Source organism: Phytophthora infestans, genomic scaffold, assembly GCF_000142945.1.
Source record: "Phytophthora infestans T30-4 supercont1.2 genomic scaffold, whole genome shotgun sequence".
Lineage (NCBI taxonomy): Eukaryota > Oomycota > Peronosporomycetes > Peronosporales > Peronosporaceae > Phytophthora > Phytophthora infestans.
This window is the reverse complement of record NW_003303757.1, coordinates 1226694-1249832: the sequence shown is the minus strand read 5'-3', so window position 1 is coordinate 1249832 and position 23139 is coordinate 1226694. Positions and strand designations below refer to the sequence as shown.

The following is a 23139-nucleotide window of genomic DNA, read 5'->3' as shown; positions in this document are numbered from 1 at the left end:
AATCCACTTCCACAGCGTAATCATGTTCGTGCTGTTCTTCAAATGCATATACAATTTGTTGTTGCAGAAACGTTTTTGGTCTGTTACCACAGGTTGCATCGCCCTGTGGACAGTTCACACGTGATCCAGTCACGCTAGTCTTCGTACGCCACTTGCGCCATCTGCAGCCGATTCTCGCTCTTCTTGGCTCGCAAATAGTCGTACAGCAGACCTCCACATGACAAGTTGGATGCTGGTTCCCAAGTTGGGTCTTCGTGGCCCATCCACTTGACTTTGAGCTCGCGTACAGCACGCTCCGTGCTCGTCGACATTGGTGTTCTGTCGTCGAGTATGGCCTCGACTTCATATTCACCAGCAACTTGATCTGGTTCCCAGCTGTCTTCAGGCAACGGCTCCTCGTCGAAATCGAGTCTTGCTTCATTAGTTGCGTCTAGTACCAACCGAGTTTTCGGTCGACTGTTGAATTCGTTGACAGCCTTGAATCTCGACACATGCACCACTGGGTAAAAGCGATACCCACTTCGGTCTGACAGTTCCAGCTCGTACGCAAACTCTTCCACCTTGCGCTCAATCCGAAAAGGTCCATGCCACCGATGAGCTAATTTCTTCGTCAAGCCCGGTTTGACGCGTTCCATGTACAACCACGCCCGGCTCCCAATCTCAAAAGGAGATGTCGGTGGGGTTCTTGCAGGATCATCTATCTCTTCCGAAGCTTCTCGAGGGTCCACCGAGTGTTCATTTCCACTTGGTTGAGGTACATCCTGTCGCCTCAGGGCATCATTATGCTCTTTAGCCCTTCGCTCCTTTTCTACAGCCTGATAATCTTTGGCCATAGTGAGGGCGATCTCATGTTGTCGATTGATCTCACGTCGCCACGCCAGTGCGTCGGACTGCTTACCGAGTCCTCTTTTGAGTGATGACGACATTTCCCGCAACGTCGACTGCGCATCCCAATCGTGAACGAGGTAGAACGGTGTTTCTTTCCTCGTAGTGTCCTGAGAGGTATATATAGCGAACACTAGCTTTTCGGCTATTTCGTCCCAGTCTTGTTGTAGAGGATCCTCCGCGTACACTCGTACGGAGCCCATCACCGACTTCACCGAGCGTTCCTGCTGTCCATTAGCCTGTGGCCGATAGCTCAAAGTTGCTCGTGATCTTGTCTGCATCATCTCTGCGAGCGCTTGAAAAACCTCACTCATGAAGCGTGGGTCACGGTCGTGCCTTATCAATGATGGGCTCCGAACCGTCGGTACACACATACTTCGAACACTTGAGCAACACCACTCAGTGCTGTTGTATCTGACATAGCCTTGGCAATGACGAATCCTGTGAACGAGCACTGAAATAGGAGCAACGCCGTGTTGCCCCTGCGAGATTTCGGTAGTGGGATCACAAAATTCATCGAGACGATCTGGAAAGGTCGTTCGGCTAGTACGTTGCCAGGCGAGTACCCACGAAGCTGCGGACGGCTTTTACTCGAGCTGCAATCTAAACATGACCTCACGTGCTTCTCCACGTCAGCGTACAAGCCGATATAATAATAATCGGACCTAACACGATGGAACGTTCTAGCCACACCTTGATGTCCACCTTCCAGCGAGTCGTGACAGTTCTGCAAGACCTCTTGAATCATCGTTGTCGGTACCACCAGCCGCAACTTGGTCTTTTCTTGCCAACCGTGGTCGTACTGACAATTCAATTCAAGATAGTGAAGCACGCCGTCTTCTGATAACACGAACCGGTCAGCATACTTCCAGGCATCTCGAGCTTAACAATGTAGTCATTAGTACCCAAGTCAATTAGTACCCGACTGAGCCCAGCCGATGCCCGACTCGACCCAACTGGTGCCCGACTCGACCCAACTGGTGCCCGACTCGACCCAACTGGTGCCCGACTCGACCCAGCTGGTGCCCGACTGATAACCGATTGGAAAAGTACGTATTGAAGCCTCGCAGCCCATGGGTCTTGTTTCCTGGCGTAGTCGCTTTCCTTGGCCTCGTGACTTGTATGCGCTAATATGCTTCTGAGAATAGCTACCCCACTCCGGCGGAATCAGCGATGCACTCGAGTTTGTTGATTGTATCTTCAAATTCCTGTCCAGAACTGTATTGTTGGTCCGAATACTAGAAAGAAAAATGAATGACGCGTAAATATCTGACCACCTTCAAATGAGCTGTCCGATGGCAAAACCTACATATCTGGTAGCTGTTCCTTTAATACTCCTTGAAATTGGCATCGAACTGTTCCCAGGACTCAACGCAAGTGCATGTGGGAGCCGGGCTCAGCACAGTTCGGCTAGACTCGTTACCGAAGCTGCTTGACTGCTCAGAAGGCAATGGATTGGTCCTAGCACCCATTGAAACGTCTCTTTGCTCATGAAAGACTCTCACTTCGCGAGAGTCCACGTCGCTCTAATCACGCTGGTTGCTTTGGTTATTCGAGGCACTCGACTCGTACCGCTTCCTCCCTATCTGGAGCCGGGGGTCCATTCGCCACGATTGACGCCTCGCGCTTGACACGCGTTGAGCTATGTACGAATTGTTATGCATGGAGAGAAAGGATATATGTGTATACGTTATCCGGATGAAACATAGGGCTAGGTAGCATTTCATCGATGAAAATGCTTATGTAAATCGGCGCTAATACACAAAATCGGGCGACTGCAAAATTTCGGAAACTTGATTATCTGTAAAGTGTACTACTGTAATAGTACTACAAATTGCCAAGCAAGCGCGGTTCAATTCTTAGTTTGGTGACAAGAGCGGCTTATAGCCGCTGCGGCGGTGCTTGTACACGATCACCACAGCAATGCCAATCGCTACCGCTGCGAGTGCAACAAATTTGACTACGAAGCCGAAGTTGTTGGTCGCGCTTTCGTGCAACGTCACTTTGGTGCTGAACTCGCTCCAGCTGTCCAGGCACTTGGTGGTGGCCACCTTATTGAACCATTTAGCCGACGGACGAGGAATGCGAGCTAGATCGGTGGTCCTCGGCTCATAGAAATCCGGGGATCCTGTCTGCTCCGTGAAATTGACATAATACAAACCAAAGCGCGGGTTGAAGGTGCCCCACTCGTAGTTGTCGAGGAACGACCACGCTGTGTAGCCGACGACGGGGATCTTTTCCTCCACGACTGCCTTGTACACCTGCTCGACGAACGACTTAAAGTACCACAATTGGTCGTAATTGTCCACGTCATCGTTTCCACACCATCCATTCTCCGTTAGTAGGATGTCGACTGTGGTGTCTTGCATGTGCAGATAGCGCATCGTATCGAGGTATCCCGGCGGGTAACCGGTGAACATTTTGCAGTAGCTGTTGCCGAAGCGGTCCGTAACACCGGCACGCGTGCCAGGCATGACATGGCTTTCATCCACTCCTTTATCCGCCTGGTAGCCAGGCAGAAGGGTCGAGCAGGGTGTGTTTGAACGGTCCGAGTCGCAATCTGTGACGGCACGCGAGCCATAGTGGTTCATCATGAAGATGTCGTACGAGCCCGTGAGCAGAGCAGACTCCTCTGCCGTGAACTTAGGAAGACGGTCACCAGCGTGCTCACGCATGACGGCCGGGTAGTCGCCGTTCACGATGGGGTTCAGGAACCAGCCGAAATCGAAGTCGAACGCGCGCTTGGCAGCAGCAACATTGCGCTTATTGTTCGGGTCCAAGGGGTAGTACCAGTTGGACACTAGCACAATACCGATGCGAGCGTTTTCGCCGATAACATTGCTAGTCTTGAGTTCGCGGAACTTCTGCACGGCTTTACCGTGGGACAGCAGTACGTTCCGGGAGGCTGCGTACGCCTGCGTGTCCGAACCAGAGTACCCAGGAGCATGCCAGCCGAGAGCGTAGCCTAGATCAACGAAAGACCAAGGCTCATTGAACGTCGTCCAGAGCTGAACCTTGCTGCCGTACTCGTTGAAAAGCAGAGTCGAGTACTCGAGAAAGTGGTCGACGATCTCCGGGTTGAGCCAGCCCTTGGGCTCCAACTGCGTTTGCAATTCGCTGGGCAGGTCCCAGTGGTAGATGGTCAGGATCGGTACGATGTTGTTAGCGTTTAACTCGTCGATGAGGCTGTGGTACCTTCAGCGTTGGGCTTCATGCGACGTGTGACGGGGTCCCAGTTCATGGCACGCGACCACGAAATGGAAAAGCGGAAGGACTCGAGGCCAGTCTCGACCATAAGCTTTACGTCGTCCTTGTAGCGGTGGTAGAAGTCGTCGGCCACGTTGGCACATTTCATACCGGGTTTTTCACGGCAGAAATCGTCCCAGATACTGGAAGTGCAGCCGCCTTCCTTGACAGCCCCCTCCACCTGGTACGAAGCGGTAGCCGAGCCAAACATGAACTTCTCGGGGAAGCAGCGAGGCTCTGATGCCGACGCCACCGACGACCCGAATAGAGCCGCCATGGCGACGGGCAGCAGCTGGCGGAGGAAGCGCATGGTCAACGTGCGGTCACGGGGTCCCTTGTGCGCACAAGCCGGCAAATGGCGGAATGATTTCGTCACTGCTGGAATAAATGGCAAGAAGATTGCAAGGCTGAAGACCACCAAGCTTTGATGCGCTTGAAGACCGAGGCTGAAGTTCATCCACACGAAAAACATGTCGTCAGCTGTTTTCGTTTAGTGTTGGCCAAATGTGTATTGCGACGTCGAGTGAAGAGGCCAAACCATTCAACACAAGGTGCAAGGTGACATTCCTTTGGTAACGCAACATTGCTTTCATGCAAGACATCATTGCTTGCAACTCGCAAGTTACAAGTCGTCACTGATCTCACGGAGTGGGTCAGGAGTCCTAAGGACAGTGAGTTCCAATATGAGTTCCAATACTGGTCTCAGGCAGGCTTAAGACTACCAGGCCACTACTATACATGCATATTGCGCGCTCCACCCTCCCTCATCGGGATAGCATACCACCACGAATCAAAAGCGCCTCCGCGCCAACTTGCCGGTCGAGTCTCGATCCCGAGAAGCTCAGCTCGCAAAAGACATGACATGTTTAGGCGACGGTCTTAAAGTCGGCAAGCGCAGCAATTGCGACTCATCCAATTGACCAGCATTGCCAACACGGATAAAATTTTACTCTGTGGCAGCACCAAGGCACGTGCAGAACATGTATCATCATGTAGTGTGGACGGCGTTTTTTCGATACAGTTTTGAACCTGTCCAATCGCATAATACTATTTCGCAGTCCTTGTCTTTTTTCTCCATGTTCGCAACGACACCACTGTAATTAGGTTGTGTAAAGTGGCTGTGTAGTAGACCATGCAGCTGCTGGAAGCGTGGGCGACAGCTCGACTGGAAGCGCTGGGAGTGGACGGCGTGTTCGCTCCTTATATAGTGGGAATGTTGCCTTCCCACGGAGGTGATGACGACAACCTGGAAGACGCGAAGTTCAACATCCACCAAGTGCTCATGGGCTGGCTGTCACCGGAAGACGAGGTGCGTTGGCTCGCTATAGTGCTTGATTATGCATCATAAACGTCTAACTAGGCTCACTCTATATGCAGGAGCGCGCGCAGGAGTTTGTGGACGAGCTAGCCAAGCTGGCAGACAACCCGGCCCAGCTTACAGACGCCGCGATGGCTCTTGCAGCACAGAGCAACGGGAACACGAGCATTGAAGATGATATCAACAAGATATTGGCGCAGGATGAGGAGCTTAAAGCCTCAGCACCGACTTTTGTGCCCCGCAAGTTTCTGTCGCCTGTGGTGGCCGAATTCCATCCGACTAGCAGCCCCGAGGGGTCGTTTGGGGGCAGTTTTGACCAGCTTCCAGCGGCGTCATCGCCTCCTGTTCCGCTTTCTCACTTGAACAGTAGTGAAAGCTACGAAGAGGATGAGACGGCCAATGGAGCGGAGGTGGAGGAGGAAGAAGAAGAAGACAGCGCAGCGATGCAGGACGAAGACAGTTTCTTCTGGTCCGTGGCCTACGAGGTACAGTGGACGACATGGACGTCGCTGCTTTTTCGCTGAGATCGAGACATCGCGTTCCTCTTTCTTTTTTTGCTCGTTCTAAGAGTAGTTTAGAGTGTTGCTAAGTGTCGTGTTCTGATGCTGGACAGTTGGTGAGCCATTTGCAACTCAAGTTCCCGGATATCGACCCGAATCGGCTGTGCGACTTGTTGCGTCTGGTTGGACTGGATGTGGACAAGGCTCACGCGGTGCTGAAGGCCACGATCGAGCGCGAATCCATTGGACCGGGACAGGTGTGCCGTCACTACCTCCAGGGAGAATGCCGTCGCGCGGACTGCATGGTGCGTCTGTCTATTTGCAAGATGAGACTTGGACAATGCCGTGGAGATGCTCACAAGCGTTCGGACTCGTCTCTTGTTGCGGGCTCACGTTTGTGGCTGTAGTTCCTACACGACACGGACGCGATTACGTGCCGCTTCTGGCTTCGCGGCACCTGTTTGCAAGCGGATCACTGCGTCTTCGCACACGACTTTTGTGATTATTACTCGATGGACGTCAACGCATTGGGCCAGCGCGACTACGACAGCGAAGACGAGATGGACCAGAACAGCGCACCGCTAGACATTCAAGCCGAAGACATGTTCCCGTCTCTTCAGAGCGCTGCGGCAGGAACTCCAACTCCACAGCCGCCGCTACCTCAAGGCAGCACTAGTCCTTTATTGACAGGAACAGCCCCTAAGTCGTACCCGTCGACGGATGATGCTGTGGCCAATCTGACCTTAAACTTTGCTCGTGCTGTGGCACTGCAACCAGCAGCCACTGCCCCCATGGGAAACGGCAGCTACGGGATGGAATCGCATCGACGGATGCCACCTCCGCCTCCAACACACCGTCCTTTGTACCGCAAGATTGGGAGCAGCGATGGTCCCAAGTGGGTGTCAACGGGTCAGAGCGTGGCGACACAGTATCTGGAATTGCGTGAACAGGCCTATGAGATGGCGTGTGCTCGGAATAAGTGCTTCATGGGCGCTACACAGGCATATCGCAAGTACGAACTGTTGTCTCTCTCGTACGGTAAGAAAGAATGCTGGTCTCACATTGGTATGGTGTTTTCTGTGATGGTAGTGGTAACAAGGCGCTGGCTAAGGGACTGTCAAAGCAAGGACACGAATACAACGCCAAGATGAAAAACTTCCACTTCCTGGCGGCGTCCGAGATATTCGAGTCGCGTAACCCGCCCAACCAATTGTACATGGATCGAATGATGGATCTACACGGACTGCATGTAGCAGAAGCCGTAGAGTTCCTTGCACAGATGCTTCCAAAGCTGGCAGATGAAGGCGTGGACAGCATTTACTTGGTCACAGGCTCAGGACACCATTCGAAGGGCCCGGACGGCAATGCGCGTCTGTTACCAGCGGTTGAACGATTCCTGGCTGGTGAAGGATATCAGTACACACCTGTAGCTGACGGCTCAGGATTTGTGGGGATGTTGCTTGTAGACTTGCGGTGGTAGTCAAACTGTAACATCATGCAAGCAAGAAAACATGAGTGAACAGTGTTCTGTGTTGCTTCTTTTAATAACAACAGGATAGACGGTGTCTTGACTCAAGACGCCGCCTTGACTCTTGATGTCAGTGCTGTGTATTACCGCATACAAGAAGTAGCAGCTTTTCAAAAGTCTCCAGCAACCTGCTCTGCCTTCTGTCTGCAGATCTCAAGCGGCAGCTACAAGTAGAAACGTCCACTTAGTTCTCGCGTCCGTAGTCATGCATTTCCTTGACGTCCTGGTGCACCACGTGCTTGAATCCTTCGGGTTTGAAGACGAATACGTTGCAGAAGCCACCACTGTAGGCGTCACGGTGTGTAGCGTGGTAGATGGCGCGCTTGCCGAGCTCCACAGCTTCGTCGTCCGTGAGGTCCCAGCGCCAGTTGGTGTCCAGAACACCATACGCGTAGGTGGATCCCGAACCCACACTGAACTTGGGCACGTCCTTACTGGCAGGAATGCGAGATCCCTCGTCGTCCACGTAGTAGAGCACCGGTTCACCATTGTCATAGCCCATCATCATCATGCCCAGCGACATTCCGTAGCGCTTGTAGTAATTGCACGTGTTGGCGATGAGTTTCGAGGCTGCACGCACAGAGATGCGGTGACGGTTGCGTAGCTCGTACATGCGGCACTGTACAGCCAGGTTACGCTGCCAGAATTGACAGTCAGCGGCGCCACCAGCCAGCGTGGCCAGGATGTACTCATTAATGGGGTTCACCTTCTTAACTTGCTGAGACGCAATGAACGGACCCATTGTGGAACGCGAGTCCACAGCCACGACGATTCCACCGTTGTAGATGAATGCGAGTGTGGTCGTTCCCTTGGCGAACTTCAGCGATTGCTCGTTATCCTCCGTGTATTTGACCTTGAAGTGTTCGCGAGAGTAGGCGGCGGGGTCGGCCACGGGTGGCAACATGAAACCCGCGGCCAGTGCGTCAGTCGCGTTTGGAGTCAGGTCGTCCATAGTCGCCATGTGCATGTTCGGCATGGCGCCACCATAGTTAATGGAGGCACCGCGGCTGCCGGCGCGCAGGAAGTTGAGGTTCACGACGGGAGCGCTCATATCGAGAAGGTCTTGAAGGGGGTTTAACTGTCGAGAAGGATGGATATCTTAAAAGGGAGAGATCCAAATCGAGGTAATGTAAAGCGCCGCATAAAGAGGGATAGTATCATGTAAGGAAGAATGATTAGAGCGACGTTCGTGCGACATCCAACTTTTGAACAAAAGGCAACAGCTCATGCTCGCGCACCTGGGTGGATACTTGCGACAACGGGAGGGCATGTCGACGTCAGCACGGCTGCGTTCGGCATGCAGCGTAGAGTTCCGCTGCGAATATGATGCGAAGTCCTGCAATATGAACTGCCACCCACTCAGACCTTTTGCTCACTTACTATATAAAACAACTCGATTATAATTTAAATGGTATAGGCTGCCGAAGTTCTCGGCATAAAGCTAATAGTTTCAGGGTTTTACATCTGCAGATGGTCGATGTGGAACCGGATCATATCGTCTAACACGCTCGGTTGCATTGTCTGAAGCTCATTAACGAAGCTATCGGTTGGTAATACCTCCAAGCTCGCCGCATCATCGACCTTAACGAACTCATCCAAGATGGATACGAGCTCGTCAAGTTGCTCTGGGTCCATAGCGATATCCAATGGGGTCATTGGAGACGCGCCAGGTGACGCGCAAGAAGAGCTCGGTGCCGGGCTACAAATAGCCACATCTATCGTTGACACGCTCGAGGCGGGAGATGCTGGTACTCGCATCTGAATCATCATTGGGTTCTGCGCCAAACCAGGCTGCAACAACTCATCCGAGCCCGTCGGACTGTCGTATGACTGGTCCAGGACCGGCAACAGCGTCATGTTGGCGGCGATGAGCTTGGTCTTCCGCGCATCTAGCTCCGGGTGGTGGCCTTTAATATGGCGGTTGAGGTTGCCGGCCGTACTGAAGGTCTTTCCACAGCCAGGCGATGAGCACACGTGCACAGGGCTACCCAGGTGAAACTTCATGTGCTTGGAGAGCTTGTTCTCGCTTCGGAACGTGCAGATGCAGCCGGCCACGGGGCATTCGAGCGGTCTGACTGGTCCGTGCAGGCGCTTGTGGCGGGACAAGTTGCCAGGAGTGCTGAAGCGGCGGCCACAAGTGCGCACCGGGCAAATGTGGCGCTTTTCACCCGCGTGCTTCTTCAGGTGCTCAGCTAGCGAAAAGCTGTCGCCAAGTGATCGCTCGCAGTATGGTACCGAGCACCGGAATACGATCTGCCGGGCCAACGCTGTGTCTATGTTGTCTGCAAGCATTGTCAGGTGGTCTGCCGGTTTGCGCTGCGTGGCGAAATCCGAAATGGGGACTCTGTATTTGCAGCCGCTGACAGCTCGCTGAGATGGGGCGCGTGCTGGCAAGGTCTCAGAAAACGGCCAGTGCCGTGGTCTCACAGCCGGCATCTGTTCCTTTCTAGGGCATTGATCGTCGCTCCCGTGTTAAGGCGTTAAGGCGGTCCCGATATTGTATCACAGCCACAGGTGGCTCTGATGTAACCACACCTGAGATTTGCGTGCTGTCGGTGTCTACCATGTTCCGCACCTGCAAAGCCTAAGAGCAACGATACATGTAATTCGATTCGGCGTAGCGATGCGGGTGCGACACCCTGTGCCAGTACACAGCGAGTGCATGATATTTCGTCGGAGAATCCACGTCTGTACTGTGAATTACAGTCTGTGATTCGCTCTAATTGCTCTAAAACAATACTACGTACATGTAGTACTTGTTTTTTATCGACTGTTATAGCTTAACAGATTATTGGTCAAACAACAATTAAAAGTGCGTTCCAACCACGCGACTCGCTTCGCTCTGGAGTCTGTGATACTGTACTCGGCTTGTGGCTGGGCCCGTCTCCGCAAATACTACGCGGTCGTTGACCGGCACACCTTTGGTATAGTTGATAATTTATATCAGTATTAATTAGAACAATTCGAATGAGATGGAGTTTTTAGTGCGCTGGGCGTCAGCTTCAGGTACAATGTAATACATCTGTGCCAAATCACCGCCATGCAACCATCGAGGCAACCAAGTTGGTGGTGTACTGTACAGTAAAGTCAACTCGCCTGGTCTTAGTATTGAGCCGGGGTCATTGGTTCGTCACAAAAAGTTGTCATTATATACGAAATCGATACAGTACATGTACTGTAATCGGATCGCTTCGCCACAAATAATCATTTGCGGCGTCCATTGCGGTTTAACCGCGCGGCCCGCCTCAGAAGTCCTGAGTCAGTACGGCAAGACACGCATCGCACATGACTTATATGTGTCGAGCAAGTGAGCAAGTTGAGGCAGACTGCAATTGCCCTAGTCAGAGAGGTGTGTAACACACCGCTACACTGTGCTGTCTCATGAAGTTATTCCCAGATTGCTTCAATATACATGTAACATGTATTGAAGCACGTGTATGAGCCGGGCGCCGAGCTCTTCTTGAAAAAGAAGTTCTTCCGCCCTGAGGAATGACTAGAAAAATGATCCCAAAATACAGTAGATAGTCGTTAGGTACTCAAAAGGAGAACAAAATTGGTTTGTGGGTTTGTTTTTAAACATCTTTGAAGAGTTTTGATTTCAAACGACCTCAACCTCTTCGTGTCGCGGTCTCCTTCTCTCGTCGGGGTCGTGTATCTTATGTAAGCCGGCGACGTAGGAACTTAGACGTAAAAGTAAAGCAAATGTATTAACTTGTTTCTTGTTTCTGTTTCTTGAGCACTTCTGTTGAAAGAAGGAAAATCACGACTGAGAGCTTCCCTACCTGCTCTCCTACCTACGAAGGTATCTCCTAATAGCCCCCATCCGGACCGACATCACTCTCAACTTCACTATCCTCCCACTGTCTGGATTCCTTGGTTCCACGTCAGACTTGGAACGAGGCCGTCTGAGTAGTAGAGTCGGGATAGTCAGACGTGGCACCAAGCTTCTGCAGTGCACTAAACTGTCGGAAACACTCGTCCAGAATAGCCAGCCCTTCTGCCAGCCGTAGACCGTGACAATTCTCCCCGACTGACGCTCGGAGTCCTCGCCGAGCCTCGTTCCCTTCAGCATGTCCGACGGTAGTGGTGGTCGTCGAATCCGGAACGACAGGTGTCGTTCCAATCGAAGCTCCGCTTGAATCTCTTTCCACAGACGACGTTCCACTTCTCGGACTGCCACGCAAAAGGTCGAGGCTAGCCTTCTCTCTCCCTTCCCGGCGCTCTTTCTTATTCCCGAGCTTAGTCCACCCTTGTTGAGCCGTTGAAATGCCAGATCGATCGACTCCACCTGCTTGCGAGGCCCAATAATACCTCGTAGCGTGACTATAGCAACCCAGCGTCAGCACCGACGCGTTCCAATAGAGACAAGCGATCGAGAATTCCAGCACCACGTCAACTAGTAACGAAACAAATGCGACGCCCATCCATCCGCATAGTACGCCCTCCACGCCCTCATACAGCACGCGTGGCAAGTAGAACATGAGAGACATAAGCAGTTGCATCACGAGATAGACACCAGTTAGATATTCGCCCACACGATCAATCGAGGCAACCACAGCTTCAGCCATAGCCCTAAAGTAACGACAGGAAGACGTCCAGATAAGCTGCACCACATCAGGAACGAAGAGGCAGAACGAGTGATGCCACGCCTCGCACCACTTAAGGCACAATCGTCCAAATATTCCAAATCGAGATTCGTAGTTCCGGAGTACCGCCATAGGAACGAGGAACAACAACGTGACCAAAATACACGCGTATTCCCTGGGAGGCAGTGCCTTCGCGTTCGCGCCTCGCACAGTAGTGACAAATCTGTCACTACAAGTGTACCAAAAGAAACAGATAGTAGTACAGCAATCCAGCACACTAGCACCAAATGCCCATCCCACGTTCCGTAAAGGAGTCTTGACAACCCACGCCACGATGCCAGCCACAGCACAGCCCAACATCGCTCCAGTCTCCATCTCTGGGAACTTAACAGCCGGCCACACCACATCCTTCCAGTGAAACCACTTCTCCAGCACTTCCGCCATTCTCAAATGACGCCGCTTAAGACTGAGAGATCCAGCCAGTGTTGTCCGTTAGCATCCTCGTCCCAACCTTGTCTCGCTCCAGATAATCTCGTCTCGTAACAACTCTTCCAAATCGAAACCCAAAGTATCCATGCTCATCTCGTTCTCATATGTAAAATGCAGCAATACAACCCAGTATCTTGAGATTCTCTCGTTCTCAAATACTGATTAGAGTGAAGTCATCACACTCCACTCGTTCCAACCTGTCAAGTGACCAGCTAGAACAACACATCCGCGTCGTCCACGTCAGCGTTGGCTTCGACCAACCTGGCGCTCCGACGTAACTCCGGCAAACCCTTCTTCTTACGATCTGCATCTTCAAAGGTAGTGATTAACGTTCCGAACTCCGGAGCTAGAGCAGCTCGTGACAGCCAAAACGTCTCGTAGGTAGCTGTCAGTACCAGGTACTGAAGCTCACTCTTTTCCATTTTCTTCGCAAGAATATCCACAATAGGCGACGAGACACCAGCAAAAGCAGTCTCTTCACCTCCAATAGACAAACGTTCCACAAAACTCGATGGAGGTAGATCATCCTCCTGCAATGGTCCTGGTTCCGTACGCATGTCGCTTCCAGTCACGTTCTCTGTTGTCACGTTCTCATCAGTCACGTTCTCGGTAGTCACGTTCTCATCAGTTACGTTCTCGGTAGTCACGTTCTCGGTCGAACCTTCAGGAATATCATCAGCGAACGGTCGACTCCAACGACCACGGAAGCGCTTCAACCGATTCACATTCACCGTAACAACCTTGTCAGGATGTCTGGGTATCGCAATCTTGTAGGCGTTCTCCCCGACTTGGCCTACAATACGGTACGGACCGTGCCAAGAGAACGCCAGCTTCTTCGTCTTGTTTTCACCGACTTTCGCTCTGAAATACTGATAGACCCAAACGGGATCCCCCACTTCATATGTGACCTTGACTTGCTTACCCAAACGCTGCTCGTGCCGATCTTGAGCCTTTAGTAGCTGTCGTTCCACTAGACGCCTTGAGTCACGTAACGACAAGTACAACTTCCTCCTGTACGCAGCAACCTCGTTGCTTTTCCAGTCTTTTCCAGTGTTGAGAAAGGCTAAGTCGATAGGTAGAACCGGGTCACGACCATATAAACTGAAGAAAGGAGTGTCTCCCAGACCCTCGTGATACGCAGTCCGGTATGCCAACAAGATCCGAGGCAAATAAATGTCCCAATCGGTCTGGGTCTCATTCACACACATCTTAAGCATCCCCAACAATGTTCCGTTAAATCGCTCCACTAGTCCTTGAGTTTGAGGATGATAGGCCGCTCCAAACAACTTCTTGATCCCTAGTGTCTGATATAGTGATCGTGCCAAATCAGACGTGAAGTTCGTTCCTCGGTCACTAAGCAATCGTTCTGGAACGCCATGTCTACAAATTACACCCTCGATCATAGCATCGACGAAAGAGATCGTGTCCAGTGACGCAACCGCGAAAGCTTCAGCCCATCTCGTAGAGTAGTCCACAAACACCAAGATATACTTATTTCCACGCGGTGTGACAACCAGTGGACCAACAGCGTCCACTACTAGCAACGAGAACGGTCCCGATAGTTCCTGGACAGGCATTCTTTGCATAAGACCAGCCCGCCAAGGCCTTCGACCTTTACCACCACTGCAAATAGAACACTCTTTCACGTATTCACCCACGTCCTTTCGCCAACCGTGCCAGTAAGCATGGCGTCTCACCTTATCCAACGTTTTAGTCTTTCCCAAATGAGCCGAGATAATATCAGCGTGACAATAGTGCAAAACGGTCTCGATAAACGGTAATGGAACGACCGGAACGGTCACGGTCCGAGCAGGACCGGCACGAACCCCCAAATGCACACGGCGCATGAGGACCTCGTTCTTCATCAAATGATGCGATGACATCTTCAGGACTGTCACTCTTAGTTGCGGATCCAAAGCAAGAGCACCGTCTTTCAGGAACGCCTTCATAGCACGCATCCACGGTACTCGTTCCTGTTCCTCCATGAACTTACCATAGTCCAACCCAAAGACATCGACAGCAGACGGTAGTGTAGATGGAGCACCCGCTTGCAGTTCTTCTTCCTGCTCTTCCTGGGTGAGTTCTCCACTAGAGACAACAACGTCTGTTGTCTCCCCGACTGGAACTGAACCGTCCGTCTCGTTCCAGTTCTCGGTCTGCTCCACAAGGATCGTTCCATTCTTGTCCGGAGGATCGTTCCGATCCTCGTTCAAGAGATCCTTCATCGAAATGGCACTAATAATCCCCTTGTCAGGACGATGATGAAGTCTCGATAGTCCATCCGCATGACCCATTGACGTCCCAGGTTTGTGATACACTTTAAACCTCAGCTGCGATAGTTCCGCGGCCCATCGTGCCAATTTAGCATTGGACGTCCTCGTGCTGTCACTAAAGATCCACGTGAGGGCTTGATGATCCGTAAACAAGTCGAATTCACCGTGATCAAGATAACACTTGAACTTCCGAGTTGCCCAAACAATTCCCCAGCATTCGATTTCCGTCGTTCCACTAGTCTTGTTGACCCAGTTCCGCTGTGAACCTACCAACATCTTGCTAGCGGTAAGCCACCGCTCGGTCACGTTTGTCAACTTCTTGCATCAGGCAAGCACCCACGGCCAAATGAGACGAATCAACGTAGAGCTTAAACCGTTTCTTGAAGTTAGGATATACCAGTATCGGAGGCTTCACCACGGCCCGTTTCAGTTGATGGAACGCCACTTCACAATCATCGTTCCATTTGAAGTCGACTTCCTTCTGCTTCAGTCGTTCCAAAGGAGCGGCAATAGCAGCGAACCCAGGTATGTACCGTCTGAAGTAACGGGTTAGTCCAAGGAAGGCACGGACCGTATGAAGATCATGGGGTCTCTCGATGTTCATCACAGCCTTTGCTTTTTCCGGGTTCGGCAAGATTCCGGTAGGTGTCACGATGTGACCCAAGAACGCTACTTGGTCACGTCCCCAGTGACACTTCTTCATCTTCAGCTTAAACCCAGCCTCACGGAATCGTTCCAAAACCTGTCTCACCCGGATTAGATCATCACTAAACACCACGCAATCATCCAAGTAAACAAGGCACGTCCTCCACTTCAGATCGACCAGCACGTTCTCCATTAGACGTTCGAAAGCAGGAACGGCGTTACACAACCCAAAAGGCATAACAAGCCATTCGTAGAGTCCAAATTTACTCGTGAAAGCAGTCTTGTCGATACTGTCACGTTCCATTGGAACGTTCCAATATCCTGACGCGATGTCCATAGTAGAGAATAGCTTAGCGTCCCCAAGGACATCCAAAATGTCGTCAATTAAAGGCATAGGGTAGCTATCCTTTATCGTGACAGCATTCAACTTCCGGTAATCGATGCAGAAACGGATTCCGCCGTCCGGTTTCCGAATCATTAGCACGGGACTAGCCCACGGGCTATTCGACGGTCGAATCAAGCCAAGTTCCAGGTATTCTTGAATCTCGGCCTCCATGACATCTCCTTCAGCCTTCGAGACTCGATACGGAGGTTGCTTTATGAGCGTACTCGTTCCAGTATCGATGCTGAACTTCAGAAGGTCCGTTCGTCCCGGTTTCCTGGACGTCTCGACGGATAAATCCTTCATATCCTTCAACATTTCCACGAAAAGTCTCCTTTGTTCAGCTCCAAGTGACGAATCATGGAAGTCAACTTTGAAATCATCGTCCTCATCGTTCTGCATAGCGGCAGCCATATCTGCTTCGACGGTTCCTTCTTCAGTATTCTCGTTCCTTTCGGTAGCACTTATCACGGCACTAACTTCATCCGTCGTTCCACTTTGAACATTTACACCAAAAGCCGATTTTGGAACGAGGGTCACCGCAGCCACATACGCACCCGATGGGATTTCAACTTCTTCGGTAGACGCATTGCAGACTTCCACTAAGACCGTTCCATTCATCACCGTACACAAGGTTCTGGCAACTCGTAAGTTCTCGTCCGTTCCAGGAACGCCTTCGACCAAAACTGTGGAACGATCTTTCATCGTTCCCTGAACTTTAGACTTGACTATGGCTAAATGACCCGGCTTCAATTGCACAGTCGAGGTCACCGTGGCGGCATAAGTCTCTTCCACTCTCGTGACGCCCAGCGGGATCACATCTCCAGTTCCCTTCAGAGTCATCGTTTGATCCTCGAGATCGATAACGGCACGGAACGAGCGTAACGAGTCCGTTCCCAAAATGGCATCTACGAACAAGTGGTCGACCACTACGAACGGAAGCGTCATTTCCATCGTTCCAAGTGTCACAGGAAGGTTAATCACACCGCGTACGCGGATCGCATGCCCCGAAACACTATCCAAGCTTCCGCTATAGGGTTTGAGAGGTTCCGACGCCCTGCTGAGTCGTACCAGCACGCGCTGATTCACGAGACTCGCAATGGCCCCAGTATCCGCTAACATTTCTGACGGACAGCAATCGATGTAGCCACCGGTCACAGCCTTCACGCCTCCAACACTGCAGATGACACGTTTCCCGGCCGGCACGACATCCGCTTCATCTTGAGGAGCGTCACCTTCACTCACAGCTCGCAGTCCAGGCGATCTCTGTGGCTTCGGAGCTCTTCGCGCATTGATCGAATAGACGTCCGGCAGTTCTCCGGCTATTTTCAGCCTCTCATCTTCCGACGATTCGATTGGAAGCTCAAACGTCACCTTTTTCTGTCGTTTTAGAGCAACGGCTGTTGCGATGGGTCCTTCTATTTTAGAAGCCCTTTCCTCCGTGTCGCGTATCCTGTCACGTATAGATGAGGCTTCGTTCCAGAAATATTCTCGTCCCCAATCCATCGTCCGATGTTGAAGCGAGCGACTCATCGTTCCCCCAATGCTTTCCAAGTAGTCACGAAGATAATGGACGTCCAAGATGTCCCTGTTAGACTTGTCACGAAACGGAGGAACTTCACTCTTCGCGTCGTTACGTCCCATCGAACCAGTTTCTTTCACGGGACAATTCTTCTCCTCGTTCCACTCCTGCTTGAGAAGCTCGTACACCCACTTGCGAATTTCGGAACGCCACCTAAATGACAGCGGCGTTCCCACAGAGTGTTCAGCAGCCTTAACCTTAGCTCTCTCTAGGTCGACGCACACGTTCTGCACGAGCTCGCGCTCTTCATCTTCTTCCTCCGAGTTCACCTCTTCGTTCTCACTTTCGCCACGGAACTTACAGGCAAAGTCGGTTTCTTCGTTCCATCGACTTCCTTGAAGTCTCTATTGGCACGCTTCGCCTCCGACTAATTCTTCAGCGTATTCTTGTACCAATCCAACCAGTATTCAGGCGTCCTCATCTCTCCTGAAGAGACTTCCTTCGTGCGTTCCAGCACTTCTTCCGATATTCCTAGCTGTACACTCATTTCCGCAAGTGACGGCTTCTCCTGTTTCTCAGCGTTCCGTTTCACTCGTGACAGAATCTTCTCGTCGTCCAAGGGAAACAGTCGCTCTTCCAATTCCTTGTCGTACTCCTCGGGTTCACTCTCCACTACCGGATCGTCACCGCGTTCGAGCATATCCAGCTCCTCGTCGGTAAACAAACGATCATATTGACTTGTAGAGTCCATCTCCTTAGTACGTTCCGAATCATTATCAGCTGTGGGAACGCCCGCCTCTTCCTGGGTTGCGTTCACCAATCCGATTACAGCTGCAAACTAATTTGCCCTGACGCTAACCGCGTCCTCCGTGTCCGATTCGAGTGCCTGTTCATACCGCGTAGAACGTTTGGACGGCACTTCAGCCTCCGTTCTCCTATTGCACTCCTCCTTGGTCTTCGACGCATCCTCGGAACGTTCCGTTGTCCCTTGATCGACGTCCTGTAACCAATTGGAACGATCCTTCGTTCCACTTTCCCAATCCAGCGTTACGGTGGAGCTTTCCGTTGCTCCTCCCGCGCACACAGTTTCACTTTCAGGTCTCTCCTTAGAAACCTCTACCTTCTCATCTTGCCTTGAATCAGTCCGTTCCGTTGGACTGATCGTTCCAATCCCAATATCCGCATTTTCAGTCGTCACGCTCGCAACGGGAACGTCACGAACGCTTACTCCTCTAGTCACACCAGCCCCAATAGCCCTCTCAGGTTCACCAGCTCCACTTAATCGTGAACCTTCATCTCCCTTTGTGTCGCCAACCTGGCAAGAGGAAAGAGCGACACTTCTTTCCCCTTCCTCCTGCCCCCTTCATGGTCGGGACGTTCCAGTTGGTGTAGACGTTCCAGAAGAGGTAGACGTCTCAGTCACGACAGTGCTCCTCGAGAGGCTACGCAGTTTCTCGACTTCTGGACAGTTTGTCACGCTATGACCCGGTTGTCGACAGAAGGCGCACTCCTGAGTACGACGATCTCCATATCGACCTCCACTCGTCCTCCTGGGCAAGTTACACTCCATAGAGTAGTGACCAAACTTGTGACAGCGATTACAATAGCCTCTCGCACGAGGGCACGTCATACGACTGCATCCCTTACGCTCGCAACGACCACACAAGACTTCACCTTCCGCAGTGCGAGTGTCAGGACCCATACGAATGTTCAGCGGTCCAAGTTCGGCACCAGTGCTCTCTTTTGGAACGCTAGCCGGTTTTGGAACGGGCGGAGCCACCGCACTTATATGCCCATGGCTCGTTCCAGAACTCTTCAGCACGTTCCGATTCAGTTGTTGCAACTCTTGTAGCACTTGTATGTCAGTCGCGGGTGCATTCTTCGTACTCGATTACTTCGCTCCTTCCTCAGGAAATTCGTCGTCCTCTTCAACAGGCAAGTGAAGATTCTTGAACAACAGGATGCGACAGGCTTGCTCAATTGACCCGATCATGTTACCGTTCAACACTGCTCGCATCTGCTTGTTCCTTATTCCTTCAAGGAAGAACTTGTACCTCATACGAGGGTCAGGCATGTTAAAAGCGTCACATATCGTCGAAAGTCGATCACCCCACTCTTCTGCAGACTCGCCACGTTTCCTCGCGGCCGTTTTAAGACGGGCCCACGATTGAGTCGGAGTCAAGCAGATGAACCGGTTGTGAAATCTGGAACGAAGGAGCTCGAAGCTGTCGATCCTCGAATTGTACCACCATTCTTGACCCTTTTTGCCCTTCAAGCATTGTTCAAAAGCAGTCAAGCGCATTTGATCGTCCATGCCCATCGTGCACTTCTCAAACGAGCGCCAGAACGCAGCAGCACGCTCACTCGTGGCCGTGTCCGAATAAAATGGAACGATCACTTTGACAGCGTTCCTCAATTCGTTCGAAATTCCAACAACAGGAACGTGACCTCGGGAGTAGTCTCGTGACTCGCGTTCTGCGTAACGATCAGCGGGTTTATCTGGATGAGAAGTCGCAGTCCTCGGATAGCGTTCCGGATTGAGCCCAACGTTCCCATGAAGACCCAGATTCTCACTGTAATTCGGGAACGATCCCACATTCGCTGGCTTCGTTCCCCAATTCGGAACTCCCTCCGACCTCATTTCTGCAGACACAGAAGGTGTAGTCACAGGCGTAGGTGGGTACATAGGAGGCATCTCAATCGGATCCCAACCAGGCGGCAACATCGGAGCAAACGGATTTCGGAACGAGTTGATTCGGGACGTTCCATACGTTCCTCCCCCATCGTTCGTTCTAGGCGTAGGAGCGGACACGTTATCGTACGCGTAGACAGGAGACATAGGTCTGCTCGTCCTAGGCGCAGTGGGCGACTGGTACACAGCCCTACCACCTCCAGGACTACGCATTTCACTCCTCGGCGACTCTAGCAGTCGATCCATCTCGGCGCTCGAGTACACCGGCGGCGTATTCGCCATTCTTGGTTCTTGATCCGTCAGCGGAGTGCGTGGCGTTCCCACTGACCCACTCGACACCGCAATCTGTTGCATCGCCTGACCGATGGTGTTGACTATCAAAGCTTGTAGTGCCGGGTCTACAGTGGTCGTTCCACCACTCACAGACTTCGTTCCGTCACTGGCGGAAGCCGTTCCAGCACTAGTAGGAGTCGTTCCACGACTAGCAGGCGCCGTTCCGTAGCTTGCAGACGTCGTCCCACGACTTGCCGTAGGAGTATAAGCTCGCGAAGTCGCCCTCGGCGCACCGTAACGTTCCACGTCGCTCTGCTGCTCAGCGCGAGAATTAGCCGTACCCCGAACGTTCGACCATGACGCAGGAGCGTCGTTCTCATATCCTCTACGAGGATCCTCCTCACGCGAATACTCAGTCGACGCGGCAGGGGTCGCCTCGCGACTCGTTTCTTCCACGGGATCCAGAGACGGTCGTGACGGATCCAGCGAGAACGATACCCCTCGTCTCGTTCCAGAACTCGTCGTGGCGGTCTCACGCGTCTCCCTAGCCCGGGCCTGCTCCTCTCTAGGAGTCGGTCGATCAGCTAGAGTCCTAAAGAACTCTTGAAAGCTAGCCCTGCTCTGAGGCGTTCCCAGCATCGTCACGAACATCCTTCGATTCTCCTCAGCTCGAGGTGACGTGCCAAACAGGCCCTCGTCTTCATCCAGGTCGACTCGTTCCTCGTGACCTCCGGCAGCTCGTTCCGCCTGACCTTCAGCCGCTTCCCCTGTCTCACCTTGAGTCCTTGGCTCAGCTTCGCCGCCTTCACCTTCCGTGGCCGGAGCGTCAGCTACTTGCTCCTCATCTGCTTCAGCCAGGATCCGCGTGAGACGAAGCTCCTCATCCTCGATAGGATCGTTCCAATTTTGGAAGCTCATACCGTTCCCGCTTCCCTTTTCCTTCGCGTTAGTGCTTCGGTACTAAGGATCCCCAAGCGGCTCTCTCCGCTTTTACGTTCCTACGAAACTTGGCTAGAAGATACCCTGCTTCTCCACCAAATTGTCGCGGTCTCCTTCTCTCGTCGGGGTCGTGTATCTTATGTAAGCCGGCGACGTAGGAACTTAGACGTAAAAGTAAAGCAAATGTATTAACTTGTTTCTTGTTTCTGTTTCTTGAGCACTTCTGTTGAAAGAAGGAAAATCACTACTGAGAGTGCTCTCCTACCTACGAAGGTATCTCCAATAGTCCCCATCCGGACCGACATCACTCTCAACTTCACTACCCTCCCACTGTCTGGATTCCTTGGTTCCACGTCAGACTTGGAACGAGGCCGTCTGAGTAGTAGAGACGGGATAGTCAGACGAGGCACTAAGCTTCTGCAGTGCACTAAACTGTCGGAAACACTCGTCCAGAATAGCCAGTCCTTCTGCCAGCCGTAGACCGTGACATTCGCTTCACAAGCAAATTATTAAGTAGAAGTTGATTTGAGCCCCAGTCATGATTAATAGTCAAAACTAGGATTTGAGCTGGGAACGTAGTATTTGAGTACAATTCACAGTTTTATTAGGATAGCAGGCGCTCCAATCATGTTAATTAGAGCTGAAGCGCTGACCTTGATCGAAGTCGTTACTGCGCCTTTACAATCGTGTCATGTAAAAGACATAAATTAACGTCTTCAAGCCAAGTGAGTTTGTCAGCGTATTTTACAGACCTTAATATAACGGTAAGAATAAATGTGACGGGGTCACACAGCACCTTGCGCTAGAGGAAGTTGGCTTCCGAGAGTTTACAAACTCTCAGTGAACAGAAATTCACAGGCCCCCTTTTGCCTAAGGGAGCGAAGTGACCATTTTAAGGTAAGTTGTAAGCTGAATGTATTTATAGATAGGCTAAGCTTGAGTTAAATTTACAAACTATAAGTCACCTTTAGTAAAGCTGTGTCATCAGCCAATGGTTGGCCTCTGATGGATCTGGTACCATGTAACAGATATCCCGAAGTGTGACGTGTCACACTTCATGTAACTAGGGGTGCACCTGGGTTACGTACCCCGTTACATCCTCCCCCACTTAGGTTCGATTTACCGTCCAATCACAATGAGAACGTTTACGTCACAAACTACCATTCTCAAAGTCGAAATACATCGATTGGCTGCGCGATCGCGGCGGGGGCTCACTTTACAGTTAGAGCCTCGATCGGCTTTTGAGCGCTCTTCTCCTCAGTCTCCACATCGACCTTTAGCATGCCCAGCGGCACTGCGAAGAGTGGTGCAAAAACACGCTCCAAGGCTGCTGCCGGAAATGCGCAAGCTAAGAGCACTAAGCCTCGCGGCAAAGGCTCTGCACTCCAGGAGGCTACTAAGGTGGCTTGGAGGCGATCGGCTCATCTGGTGAAACGGCTGCGAGCAAGCGTGCAAGCAAGCGCCGCAGTCCGTCACCTTCGTTCTCTTCAGACAACCGTCCAAACCTGTGGTTCGCTTAACGTGAGTTTAATTCGGCTAGTGAGGACGGGGCCGAGTCCGGGAGCACTCATGAAGCTCCTGTGGGCTCCGTGGGAGGGCACACTCCAGTACCCAGCGAGCACGACGACGAAAGCGTGCACTCGCTTGCTACTGATCACGGTGATCACAGTTCCAGGACGTCTGTGCGCTCTGAGCGTCCTGCTGTCAAGGCTAAGGGCTCTTTCAAAGCTGGCAACGACAAGGAGGAGAAACCTCCCAAACATCTCTCGCTCGCCGAGGGTCTTGCGCGTACCAAGGCCGCCAAGGCCGACGACGCCAAGCCCTCTAAAAAGCGCACAGCTTCGAAGTCTACGCTCCGCGA

The 23139-nt window shown here is 52.0% G+C and overlaps 4 protein-coding genes across 4 annotated transcripts; 1 reads left to right on the top strand and 3 right to left on the bottom strand.

The window, feature by feature from the left end:
* Nucleotides 1-2744: 2744 nt before the first annotated feature.
* Nucleotides 2745-4603, bottom strand: PITG_01391 (glycoside hydrolase, putative; the record flags this gene model as incomplete). The annotated part of the gene is made up of 2 exons (XM_002908015.1): nucleotides 2745-3986; nucleotides 4190-4603. 2 exons carry the CDS (start codon nucleotides 4601-4603, stop codon nucleotides 2745-2747), a joined length of 1656 nt encoding a protein of 551 aa, XP_002908061.1.
* Nucleotides 4604-5263: 660 nt separating this feature from the next.
* PITG_01390 (uncharacterized protein) lies at nucleotides 5264-7477 on the top strand (the record flags this gene model as incomplete). The annotated part of the gene is made up of 5 exons (XM_002908014.1): nucleotides 5264-5440; nucleotides 5509-5934; nucleotides 6063-6254; nucleotides 6357-6961; nucleotides 7039-7477. The coding sequence occupies 5 exons, from the start codon at nucleotides 5264-5266 to the stop codon at nucleotides 7427-7429; spliced, it is 1791 nt and encodes a 596-aa protein (XP_002908060.1).
* A 184-nt stretch (nucleotides 7478-7661) lies between these two features.
* PITG_01389 (proteasome subunit beta type-5, putative) lies at nucleotides 7662-8528 on the bottom strand (the record flags this gene model as incomplete). The annotated part of the gene is made up of 1 exon (XM_002908013.1): nucleotides 7662-8528. The coding sequence occupies one exon, from the start codon at nucleotides 8526-8528 to the stop codon at nucleotides 7662-7664; it is 867 nt and encodes a 288-aa protein (XP_002908059.1).
* Nucleotides 8529-8935: 407 nt separating this feature from the next.
* PITG_01388 (uncharacterized protein) lies at nucleotides 8936-9913 on the bottom strand (the record flags this gene model as incomplete). The annotated part of the gene is made up of 1 exon (XM_002908012.1): nucleotides 8936-9913. The coding sequence occupies one exon, from the start codon at nucleotides 9911-9913 to the stop codon at nucleotides 8936-8938; it is 978 nt and encodes a 325-aa protein (XP_002908058.1).
* Between the last annotated feature and the right edge of the window lie 13226 nt (nucleotides 9914-23139).